Consider the following 12049-nt stretch of genomic DNA (forward strand, 5'->3'; position numbering starts at 1 on the left):
AACCAGAGGGTTTCAGAACTTAAAATATATGTAACAAACCTGGATTAGTTCCTTCATAATTCTAGTTTCCTCTTTCTTTCTCTCCTTTTCTTTCAATCTTTCTTCCGCCCTTTTCTTTTTCTCCTCTTCAAACTTTATTCTAAGTTCTTCTTTTCTCTTCTCTTGGGCTTCTCGTATTCTAAAATAAGTAATTTTGTTATAGGTGTCCCTGCAAGTTGGTCCACCTGCACAGTGTATCAAGGAGCTGGAAGGCTATGCTGTAAACGTTCAACGACAACAGACAGACTGCCAGGGAGATATCAGACAGAACACACCTCCTGGTCCCCCAGGTTGGGGGTTGGTCGTTGGGCTAACTACCCAACACTTTAAAAACACCACAAGTTTACGGAACTGTAACAAGAGCTAATGATAACCACGCGGGTACACAGGCTGGCTCTATTGGTCCCCATGGTCATCATGGTGACAATATGACCGTGCCTAATGAAAGCCTCTGGGAGGAAGTTAGGTGCGAGAGGAGGAGTCTTCTAGGTCCCAAACAAAATTTACAAATTGGAACATGGAACGTTAGAACCATGTGTGACTGCTCAAAGTCAAACCAAATTCTACGAGAAATGAAAGTTTACAAACTTGATATACTATGTCTCAGTGAATGTAGACTAAAAGATAGTGGTAAAATGCTGCTAGAAGATGGAACTACACTACTTTTCTCTGGAAATGCAGATCAATGCATTAGAGGTGTAGGAATTGCAATTAGAAAGCAATTTTCAAAATGCCTTCTAGAATGGAAACCCATCAATGACCGGCTAATCAAAGCCAGGTTTAATTCCAAATATGCCAAAACCACTATAATTCAATGTTATGCTCCAACCAACCAAGCAACAGATGATGATAAAGACAATTTCTATGAAATTCTCCAAAGAGAAATTGATCTTGTTCCAAGTCATGATGTCCTTATTGTACTTGGTGATATGAATGCCAAGGTTGGAAGCAATAATAGTGGAAGGGAGCAAGTGATGGGTAAACATGGTCTTGGAGTCATAAATGACAATGGAGAAAGGTTTTGTGAACTGTGCACTAATAATAATCTTGTTATTGGTGGTACAATTTTCCCTCACAAAAGGATTCACAAAGAAACCTGGACATCTCCAGATGGAATTACCAAAAACCAGATTGACCATTTTACCATCAACAAAAAATGGAGAAACTCTCTTCAAGATGTACGTGTCTACAGAGGTGCTGATGTCCACAGTGACCACTACCTCCTTGTAGGAACTCTCAAACTTAAATTGAGAAAGTCGGAAAATCCTGCTAATCCAACAAGGAGAAAGTACGATACAAATAAACTAAAGAATAATGACATTAAACAGCAATTCAAATTAGAGCTGAGAAACCGCTTTCAAATTCTTGAGAATGAAGAAGAATCTCAAACAGAAGAAGATAATTCTGTTGAAGGAAAGTGGAACAATTTCAAATTAGCTTTTCAAAAAACATCTGAAAATGTTCTTGGTTTCAAAAAGAACAAATCTAAGCCATGGATTTCCAATGAGACATGGTCAAAGATTGATGAAAGAAAGAAAATTAAAACTAAGATGTTGGGAACAAATTCACCTGAGACAAAAGAAGAACTAAAAGCAGAATATAGTGAACAGGATAGAAAAGTCAAAAGGAGTGCCAGAAAAGATAAGCGTGATTACATTGAAGATCTTGCTGGTAAGGCAGAAACAGCTGCCATTCATGGTGATTCAAGAGAACTTTATAGAATTACCAAGCTCCTAGCTGGAAAGAAACCAGCATCTTCTAATACACTTAAAAATAAACAAGGTCAAATACTCACCACAGAACGTGAAAAAGCTGATAGATGGGTAGAGCATTTCAAAGAAGTTCTGAATAGACCTGAACCACTAACCATAGCTGATCCTGAAAGTGCAGACAATGACTTAGATATAAATGTTGATGCTCCAACAGATGCAGAAGTCAGAAGAGCTATTGAATCTTTAAAATCTAATAAATCACCAGGAATCGATCTTATTCAAGCTGAAATTTTAAAAGCAGACTTGGATACTTCCACCAAATACTTATCTGATCTATTTCGCGCTATTTGGATGGAAGAAACTATACCTGAAGATTGGTGCAAAGGTGTTATAACAAAGCTTCCTAAAAAAGGTGATTTAAGCAATTGTGACAACTGGAGAGGTATAACTCTTTTGTCCATTGCAAGCAAAGTTTTCTGTAAAATACTTTTATTTCGAATTGAAGATGAAATTGACTTATTACTAAGAGAAGAACAAGCTGGATTTAGAAAGTCAAGAGGTTGTATTGACCAAATTTTTGCTCTAAGAGATATTATAGAACAAGCTTCAGAATGGCAAAAACCTTTATTCATCAATTTTGTAGATTTCAAAAAGGCTTTTGACTCTATATGTAGAGTAGCCATATGGAGAATTCTCAGAAACTATGGAATTCCTGCAAAAATTGTAAATTTGATAAAATTGTTCTACAACAAATTTGAGTGTTGTGTGGATCTCAATACACAATTATCTGATTGGTTTGAGGTGCAAACAGGAGTTCGACAAGGGTGTATTATCTCACCCATACTCTTTCTTATTGTTATTGACTGGGTAATGAGACAAACCAATGAAGGAAGCAACGGTCTTAGATGGCATGCAGCAAATGTTGATGACCTTGATTTTGCTGATGATCTTGCAATTCTTGCAGATTGCATAACTAATTTACAAAACAAAACCAGCAGACTATCAAATTTTGCTGAACAGACAGGTTTGATTATTAATGCTGACAAAACTAAAGCCATGTACATATCAAATGACAATGCTGTAGCACCTATTATTGTTGACAATAATACAATTGAAGTAGTTGAAGAATTTACATACCTGGGTAGTATTATAAACCCAAAGGAGGGCGCAGCAGCAGATATTAAATCAAGAATTAATAAAGCAAGTGCAACTTTTGCTATCTTAAAACCAGTTTGGAAATCCAATAAATACAGTGAGAGAACCAAAATTAGAATATACAATAGTAATGTTAAATCAATACTAATGTATGGTTCTGAATGTTGGAGAGAAAATGTACAAAATTTCAAGAAACTAGATGCATTTCATAATACATGTCTACGAAGAATATGTAGAATATATTGGCCTGAGAGAATATCTAATAAAAATTTACACAAAAGAACAAATAGTGAAGCAATGTCATTACAAATAAAGAAAAAACGTCTTTCTTGGCTTGGACATGTATTACGCATGAGCAATAGAAGGCTTACTAAACAAACCTTTAAATGGGTACCAGAAGGACAGAGGAAAAGGGGAAAGCCAAAAGGAACGTGGAGAAGGACTATAGAAGCTGATCTTCAAAAAGCTAACCTAACCTTGGATGAAGTAGAGACAGAGGCACAGAATAGAAATGGATGGAGAGCCCTTGTTGCAGCCTTATGTTCCCAGGTGGAATGAAGAGCTGGTACAGGTACAGGTAATTAGTATAACAAAGGTATTTCTGGCAGGGAGAAAGGTGACATTGGGCTGTTTATTACACTGGTCCCCAAAGTTTTATAATAATACTTTCTTATTCGTTCACACAACAACTTTGGGGACTATATTGATTTTGATTGGTAAATTGTAATCTATTGAAGGGATAATTTTGTGTGTCATTATTGGGAATTTACATCAATTTATCAACCAGTGTCTCACCCTTTCAGATCCCTGCGTTCTTGGAGGAATAAAAAATACCTACAGAGTTCAGCCCTTTTGGACAATTTTGGGGGTTCTCTGTGCTAAGCATGTTTAGGAAATCGCCTATTATAATCCTAATGTATAAAGTATTAAGCGTTTTTTGTATGTCTCAAAGGATTTCGCTAACCGCTTAACCGATATTGTTCTCACTTACAGTGAAACTTCTTATAGGTCCTGGGAAGGTTTTAAGACTATTTTTGGAGAGGGTGTCTTTACCCCCCTCCCCCCCCCAAAAAAAAAAAACATTTTTAAAACTCTTTTGAAACCCAAATTTAAAATGGGATGCGGTCGACTTTTCCCCCTCCTATTAGTGCTCCTAGAGGCTTCTAGGAGCGTAGCCGCTAGTTGTGAATAAAGTAGAAAGTTTTTTTTTGTCTGTAGCTTCTGCTTAAGATTTTGATAACTACTGAATCGATTGAGCTCTCCTTTTTAAGAAAGCTTCACATAGGATGGTTTGGCTCTATTCAATTTTAGATTTATTTTCTTTTAATTGCGGTTTTAGGCTTTTTAATTTCTTTCCATAAAACTATGTACAGAAATCCTAGATTCTAGGGGCGCAGCTGCTAGTAAATAAATTGAAATGAATCACCTTTTCATGTCTGCTTCAACTTCCTCAGGAGTTTGTTTTTTGACTGGGGGTGGGGCAGGTTTGGGCGCAGGTTTAGCAATAGGCTTTCCAGATTTGGCCTGGGCTTTTTCATCCTTAAAAAATATTTCTTGTTATTTATGAATGCTATTAAAAAACACTATATTCATTAACAAGATGTAAATTCATATTTTTAATCTACCTTTTCAGCCAATAAAATAGCAGTCATATAGGTATTATTATTTTAGTGATGAGAATATTTAAAATCTAATATGTAGAAACAACATCGAAAGGTTTAATATATAATGAAGGTAGATTTTTTCCTGAAAATAGTTTGTTTTTAGGGCAATATCCTAATCTAATAAAGCGGGGGGGGGGGGGGGGAGGGGTAATGCAACCATCTCGTAATCAATGTATAAATGGCACTTAAAATTCGAATTTCGATCTGAAATTTTGCATGAGTAATCCTAGGTAGGTCAATTTTCCCTAAATTGAACAAAATGTTGGGAAAGTAACGGCTAGCCGCTCAGCCGTTTGGCCATTTTATGGCTTTTTTCGAGGCAAATCCATCACGAAACCTATCTCCTCATAATACTCTTTGCCGCTCCAAAACGTTTTATACATTGATAACGAGATGGTTGCATTACCCCCCCCCCCCCATTGTTAATATTAAAAGAGAAAAAAAAAACAAAGGGGTGATCAAATCATGTTAAGTTTCTACCTTAATCCAGCCATCCAAAGTGAACTGTCCTTTCTTGTTCTTGTTGAGGACAGCTTTTTTGCTGGCAGTCTCAGCAAAGGTGGGCGCTGGACCAGAGTAGATATCCTCGAATCTTATCTTCTCTAGGTCGTACATCTTCGACACTTTATCTTTAACCTGAAATTTTGATAATGGTTATTTATCGTGTCGTATTGTAGACAGCTTTCCACGGATATCAAAATGACAAATTGTAAAATTAAGATAGTTTTGTTCAACGAGCGGTCGAAGGCCCGGGCTAGCAAAACTAGTATAGTTTTAATGTTTTTTCCTATTTTTAATATTTGTGGAAAACTGTAATACAATACCATACCTACACAATTTTATTTTCCGGTTTTAATCTATCGGATATTCAATGATTTGGAAGTCATAGTACTGATAATTTATTTATTTCTTACGGCAAATATTATTTATTTATATTATTCATACTTTACTGGATATTCATACATAAAGCTCTGATAGTAAGTAATTCTAGGCAAGTTTGTATGAAGATTCCTGCAACGATGAGGTTTCATAAACTCATCAACATGATTTTCACTAAAACAAGGATGACAACATCCATAAAAACGAAGCGCTGAAACGGTAGAACAAACAAACATTAACACTTGTAGAGTATCAGAACTGAATAAGCAGAATATAAAGTCGAAACAAAATTGTAAGTATATTTGTTGCAAAATTACTTAATTACAGGATACTAACCTTAAAGTGAGGACCATCAAGTTCGACAACATTCTTAAGATAAAGGTTAAGCTTGTCCTTGGTAAACACACCCTTCACCCTCTTACATCAATTTATTGGCCATTGTCTTATCCCTTTAGATCCCTGACTATATGAACTAACCTTAAAGTGAGGACCATCAAGTTCGACAACATTCTTAAGGTAAAGGTTGAGCTTGTCCTTGGTGAAGACACCCTTCTCTCTCTTACAGTCCTCGGCGGGTATGATGTGCAGCATCACCATGTCCTCGTCATCAGGGTCAACCTGAGACATTGGGAAATGTTTTATTTGCAAGATTTTTGACAAAAATATAAAATCAAAGAACAAAGTAAAAATTATTAACTTGGCAGTATTTGTATACTTTTTATAAGGGCTGTGGAGAGGTCTTGATATTTTATATATAATACTAGCGGTTGCGCCCCTTACAACTAGGGGCTCTTTATTTAAGGGGGGGAGGGGCCAAAAACGGCCTAAAGCCATCCAAAGGCTTACATAAAAAACAAAATTGTCTTTCACAGGTCCTATATAAAGCTTCCTTTGAAAGTAGAACTCAATCAGTGCATTAGTTCTTTAAATCTTAATCTTCAGACAAATAAAACTTTGCTACTTTACATAATAGGTAGGCTATACTTTCTCTAGCATTAAGGGTTTATAACATTGCAAATAGGTTGTTTTTATAGAACATTTTATTTAATGAATTCTGCAAATTGTATATTACCTCTTCTACTTCATATTTGAATAAATGATCAGGAACTCCAATTTGTGAGGCATTGGGTTTCGGAGCTGGCGCCTTCTTTGTACCATCCTCTTCAACCTCGACAATCTGAAAATTGTTAAGTTATATTACATAATAGCATTATTGGATACCAAGACTTAGTAAAAAAAAATATTGTTAAAGAAACCGTAATAAAAATTAGTTTTAATGAATTTCCTTTAACTGAAACATATCTATGTATAAAAAAGCCCCTACTAAATGAAAGCAGAATTAATGATTAAAACATTAAAGCTGATACTAAAAGTTAGCATTTAAGTATGATGCGGTATTAGGATAGATTATAACCAGACACCTCCTGTCTGATTTCTAGTAGACGTGTTACACTATTAAAGTAACAGTATACAGAGGACACGAAATATATGTAACTCAACCTTCGGGTTGGAACCCTGTGCCGACTTTCAATTGGGTCTTAGAATATTAGCCAATAGCGTCGGAAATATAATCATAGCCAAGTCACTACAAAAGAAAAGAAAGCATTTAGCTAGTATAGCAGACGAGAGGGTCCCAACCACTGGGGGCAGGTATTTTTCCGCATTATACATTTATTGTAACACCACATGTCAATATAATGAGGAAGGAAGGGGGACAAAGGGCTATTTACTACACTAGTCCCCAAAATATTATAATTTTAATGCCTTTTCTTATTCGCTGGCTTAAAAAAATTGGGGACTGTCCCAACGTTTCCACCAGTAATGTACAGAAAGGGTAACTTGGTGTGTCATAATTTTGGATATACATCAATTTATCGGCCATTGTCTTATCCCTTAGATCCCTGAATTATATTACTTACATCATCGTCCTCTTGTTCTTCTTTATCTTTATCTATTTCTTCTTGAGTAGGAGGAATTATTTTAGTTATTTTTGCGTCACACCATTGGTCGTTGATCACGGCTTCTATGATTTCTCCCTAAATAGTACAAATATCTTATCTAATTTACCAACTTTAAGGATCCAAAGAAACTAAAATAGGCGTTATTTTATACAATTCATAGATAGCTATTTTTGGAACAAACAGAAGGTATGGAATGTTATGAAAATAAATGTTGAAAAAATGTTGTTTTTCATACCATTCAATTCTTAAGACAGTACAGTTCATCGACACAACTTTTCTATACAAACCCATTCATAAGACTGGAATGGAGGGTGTTAAATATACGTGGATATTATGACAGGTGTCAAAATGGCTTGCTTACATGAATAATATCACTTATTGGGCAGTTTTTCACACAGGAAGAGGGGAGGGTATGATGGGGTGAAAGTGGGGAATCGTTATTTTAGCCCGCTGCGTGTTTCACTTTATCCGAAATGATAAAAATATAGTGTGAGATCCAAGTAATAATAAATCCATAAAAATTTAGAATTGCTCAATTAAAAGTAAATTGAAATAGAACACAATAACGTACATGCTTTAATTTATACACTAGCGGCTTCGCCCCTAGCCTCTAGGGGCTTTGCCCCAAGAGGTGATAATTTTTTTTTTGGCGAAATACGTAAAAGGACCAATGAAATCCCCTACAAATAAAGAAAAGAAGAAAAAATGGGGGGGGGGGATTTTTTTGTTTTTGGGGGGGTTGAGAGTGTCCCACCCCCCCAAGAAAATAGCCTAAAACCACCACAGGAACAGTAGGTATATTCCCTAAAGAGTATAATCCGATCGGTTCAGTGGTTACCGAGATCTTCAGGGACGGACGGACGGACACAGACAGACAGACGGACAGACAGACAGACAGACGGACAGACAGACATCATTTTACTTTGTATTATAAATTACAGACATTTTTACCTGGGTATTTAAACTTTAAGGGTCGTTGAAGAGAAATACTTATCTACTTAATACTACCTACCTTGAAATATCTTTGTTTTGAGAATTCATAAACATCATCTGAAACTTCAACAAGCCTACCGCGCTTCGTGTGACGCGCCAGCCACAAAATTCCGCGCTTAAGCGCCTTGGGCAAGTTACCTATCCTCTTTCTCGCCTTTTCTTCACTTTCCACCGCCTCCTCAAAAGTGAGATTTGATTTGCCTGTTATAGAACAGGACCATACTAAAGAATTGCACAAAATTGTGCGCTGAAAGAAATCATCGTAATCAACAAATATTTCTTTTGTAGCTTCACAATAGAACACTTTGGTTTCAGGCTTTAAATTGTCGGGGGGCGTCGCCCGCACAAAGGCCTGCTTTCTTAACAAAGGCATATTGTTTTGGATTATTTAGCTTAAAAAGCCAAATATATTTAGCTTTACTTTATCACTGGTTTTTATGTTTAAGAATTCTCACTATATAAAAGAAAATACATGAAGAAATCAATGATCACTTTATTTGCTTGATTATATCTGAAAATAAAAGATATTTATGATATACAAGTGCACCGTTTTAAAATTTAACATGGCTATAGAACAGGGATCATAAGGTATAAGACATGGCCGATAAATTGATGAAAATCTCCAAAATTCCCTAACCTCTAGCTTGCAATTATTGGTTGAAATGTTTAGCCACTCAACCTTTATCTTTTAGTTTGATCACAGTTATTTCACTATCGTATAATAATACGTTAAGGTAAATATGGTATAAAAAAAGATTTTATATGTGTAAGATACAAAAATATAATATCAATAACTATCATTTTGTCAATAAAATGTAAGATTACATATTACCTTTATTTAAGATCAATTCAGGTTTAAGATAAAAAATTTTTTTGACATTAAAAAAAGTTCTTTGTAGATACCTAGGTACACAAAAAAATAAATTATAAAAGGGAGGAGTAGGTTGCGCTGATTCCTTAAAGGTGTCACAGTTTAAAGGCTTAAAAATAGTAGTAGAACGGTAATATTCACTAAATATGTGTATTTCTTTCGAAAAAAAACTAGACAATTTTTTTACAAGTTAACTTAAATTTTTATTGTTTTATTACTGTTTGTAACTTAAGACTCACAACCTTTACGGATTTTAGCGCAACGTACCCCTCCCTTTGTTATCCTAACCAGGAACAACTATAAATTTTCCGGTATAACAGTTAAAATAATATTATTTTTGCTTGCCCTGCAAACTGTAAGCTTCAATGGAGATTCTCGTCCTTCCAAGATCTTGTATACATCCCCGCTTCCATAGATGGGTCTGTTATTGATATGTGTGATGACATCTCCAGACTGTAGGCCAGCCTTGTCTGCTGGGGACTCAGCCACTAGCCTGTATACGAGAATTCCATGTTCCACGGATGGATGAAGATTTTCACGATATCTCAGTTCCGCTATGATTTGTGGATTGAGGCTGTACATAGTGATTCCAATATACCTTTTTCTTCCAGCATAGGTCGCACCCTTGTTTCTTTCTGCTGATTTCTTTAAAAATTCCTTCGCGTGATCAATTGGAATGGCAAAAGAAATACCATGAGTCACCTTTAAACTATTGAGGCCCACGGCCTCTCCGTCCAGGTTGATGAGGGGACCGCCAGAATTTCCGCTATTAATGGCCGCATCCGTCTGGATGTACTCGGCTACATCTCGTGCCGCATAAGAAAATTCTGCTGGTGAGCGGGATACATTCGATACAACTCCGAAAGTGATTGTTTTATTTAAAGATAGAGGAGAACCAACCGCCACAACAAACTCGCCTGGCCTAACATCGCTTGATGTTCCAAGTTTCATAACTGGCAAATTGTTGCACTTGATCCTGACAGTTGCAAGGTCAGATCTGTCATCCACGTCCTCTACAGAACCAACGTACGTCTCACCGTTATGTAAACGAACCTGAATAGAAGACAAGGGTTTCTTGATTACAACATGAGCATTTGTCAATATCAGGCCGTTAGAATCAACTATGAAACCAGATCCGTTGGATACAGATATGGGTTCACCTGTATAAAAATTTCTCCGACTAGGATCTCTGATTTCAATGTGAACTATGGAAGGAAGGGTTTCCTGGACCACGTCAGCAACAAAATTATATTGAAATCTCCTGGATTTTTTATTTCCATCATTGCCGCCCCCTCCCTCCCCGCCTTCTCCGCTAAATTTCTCAGCAGCATTCACGCGAAATTTATTTAACAAACTGTTACTTCTATTTTCTTTACCACTCGAATCATCTGCATCTTTCTGCTGTTTACTCTGTTCTGTTTGATCCTTGTTATTGAATATACTTGCTACAGATAGCAGAGTGAAACCGAGCAGTAACTCAGGATAGAAATGTCGTTGTTTACTTTCTTCTTTATTTCCTTCATTATTACTGCTATTTTGTGTGGAAATTATAACAGGAGAGCTTTTCAATTCAGCTTCACTAACATATGGCACAGTCGTAACATTTGCCTCTCCTTTTCTCCAACTGACCGCCAGTCCCCGATCCGTCCTGCTAGCTGTGGCTGCAGATCTGACGGCGGCTATGCGGCCACCTGCCAGCTTGACTCTGTGTCCAGATAATGCTCCTCCAACACATTTTGATAACATTATTTCATTAAATCTCTTAGTGAATTAAGTGAATCAAGTTAATATAGCTTGGTAAGATGATATTATCTTTTAGTACATTGACCTATCTCAAAGGGCATAACCAGTTTTTACTAGAAAAACATTTGACATTTCAAATTTAAACATAAATAAGCAAAAAAACTGGGCAATCAAATTACAAATAATTAAAACGACAATATAATAAAATGAAATTACCCCCACACATATAAAATGAGTCACTTTCTTATTATATTATTTCACTTTTAAAACTTATTTGAAAAAATGGCCGGCAAAAAGTTTGACACTTCGTTTTACAATACAAAAAAAGTTATGTAAACATTACTCAAAAAAGTTTAAAAATTCATATTTATGATTTTAATAGTATAAAAATGTCTACTGTACGATTAAAGGCCTAAAATTCACTAATTACTGCCTAAAAGTACATCAATTGTTTGTTTGAATGTGCATTTGTGCATGATTTTGCCGGGTGTGCGTGTGTGTGTGTTGTATGTACTGTGCACTGCGCGCTCAAATTCATTACGAAACCACCAAAGAAAATTATTTGTGAGCGTTTTTGAACATAGACTAAATATAAATCAACATTTTGATGAAAATAATTATTTCACGTCTAATTTAAAAAAATAAATTACCAAAATTATCAAAATTCAAATATAATTGTTTTGAAATTAAATTATATTTTATAATTATCGTAAGAATTGGAATTTCCGATATAAGTTTATATTTAGTCCAAGATTCTTTATATAAAAGTACGCGCCATAAATTAATGGAAAGGAAATGGGTTATTTATAAAGGATTTTGGCATGCAAATATATTAAATAACAATAATTTTAAAAGATAAACCATGCATTAATAACATGCTATTCATATCAAAAAGCCTTAATTTGTCATATTTTTATAATATACCTAGTAATTTTTCATTATGATATTTTATGTTATTGATTAATAAAATTCACGCAACCTCTAAATGTTAATTTTTTCAATTATATCTAAAAAGTCAGCTTTATTTTGAAA

The 12049-nt window shown here is 35.3% G+C and overlaps 2 protein-coding genes across 5 annotated transcripts in view; both read right to left on the minus strand.

Moving 5' to 3' along the window:
• Acf (ATP-dependent chromatin assembly factor large subunit) overlaps positions 1 to 8911 on the minus strand; it is a 34460-nt gene extending 25549 nt beyond the window's left edge. Inside the window, exons 1-7 of the mRNA XM_080163161.1 lie at positions 8423 to 8911; positions 7369 to 7485; positions 6522 to 6626; positions 5927 to 6067; positions 5051 to 5206; positions 4333 to 4445; positions 40 to 178 (exon numbers count right to left, since the gene is read on the minus strand). Coding sequence (XP_080019287.1) covers positions 40 to 178; positions 4333 to 4445; positions 5051 to 5206; positions 5927 to 6067; positions 6522 to 6626; positions 7369 to 7485; positions 8423 to 8776 — 1125 coding nt within the window. The 5' untranslated portion in view covers positions 8777 to 8911. The remainder of the gene's footprint in view (positions 1 to 39; positions 179 to 4332; positions 4446 to 5050; positions 5207 to 5926; positions 6068 to 6521; positions 6627 to 7368; positions 7486 to 8422) is intronic.
• Positions 8912 to 8917: 6 nt separating this feature from the next.
• On the minus strand, positions 8918 to 11557 carry LOC145321667 (serine protease HTRA2, mitochondrial-like). 4 transcript variants are annotated; one of them, XM_080163164.1, is made up of 3 exons: positions 11448 to 11541; positions 9542 to 11035; positions 8918 to 9306 (listed from the first exon to the last, which is right to left on the minus strand). In XM_080163164.1, the coding sequence occupies exon 2, from the start codon at positions 11018 to 11020 to the stop codon at positions 9572 to 9574; it is 1449 nt and encodes a 482-aa protein (XP_080019290.1). In that variant the 5' UTR covers positions 11021 to 11035; positions 11448 to 11541; the 3' UTR covers positions 8918 to 9306; positions 9542 to 9571. The 4 variants fall into 4 exon arrangements, with proteins under 4 accessions (XP_080019290.1, XP_080019291.1, XP_080019288.1 ...); XM_080163165.1 differs by having other exon boundaries at positions 8918 to 9352; XM_080163162.1 differs by lacking the exon at positions 8918 to 9306 and having other exon boundaries at positions 9387 to 11035; positions 11448 to 11557.
• Positions 11558 to 12049: the final 492 nt, after the last annotated feature.

Source organism: Acartia tonsa, chromosome 6, assembly GCF_053477335.1.
Source record: "Acartia tonsa isolate MP-2025a chromosome 6, ASM5347733v1, whole genome shotgun sequence".
In the NCBI taxonomy this organism is placed as follows: Eukaryota; Metazoa; Arthropoda; class Copepoda; order Calanoida; family Acartiidae; genus Acartia; species Acartia tonsa.

Coding starts and splice junctions, on each gene's coding strand:
- LOC145321667 (XM_080163164.1), bottom strand. CDS start 11,020: ATGTTATCAAAATGTGTTGGAGGAGCATTATCTGGACACAGAGTCAAG.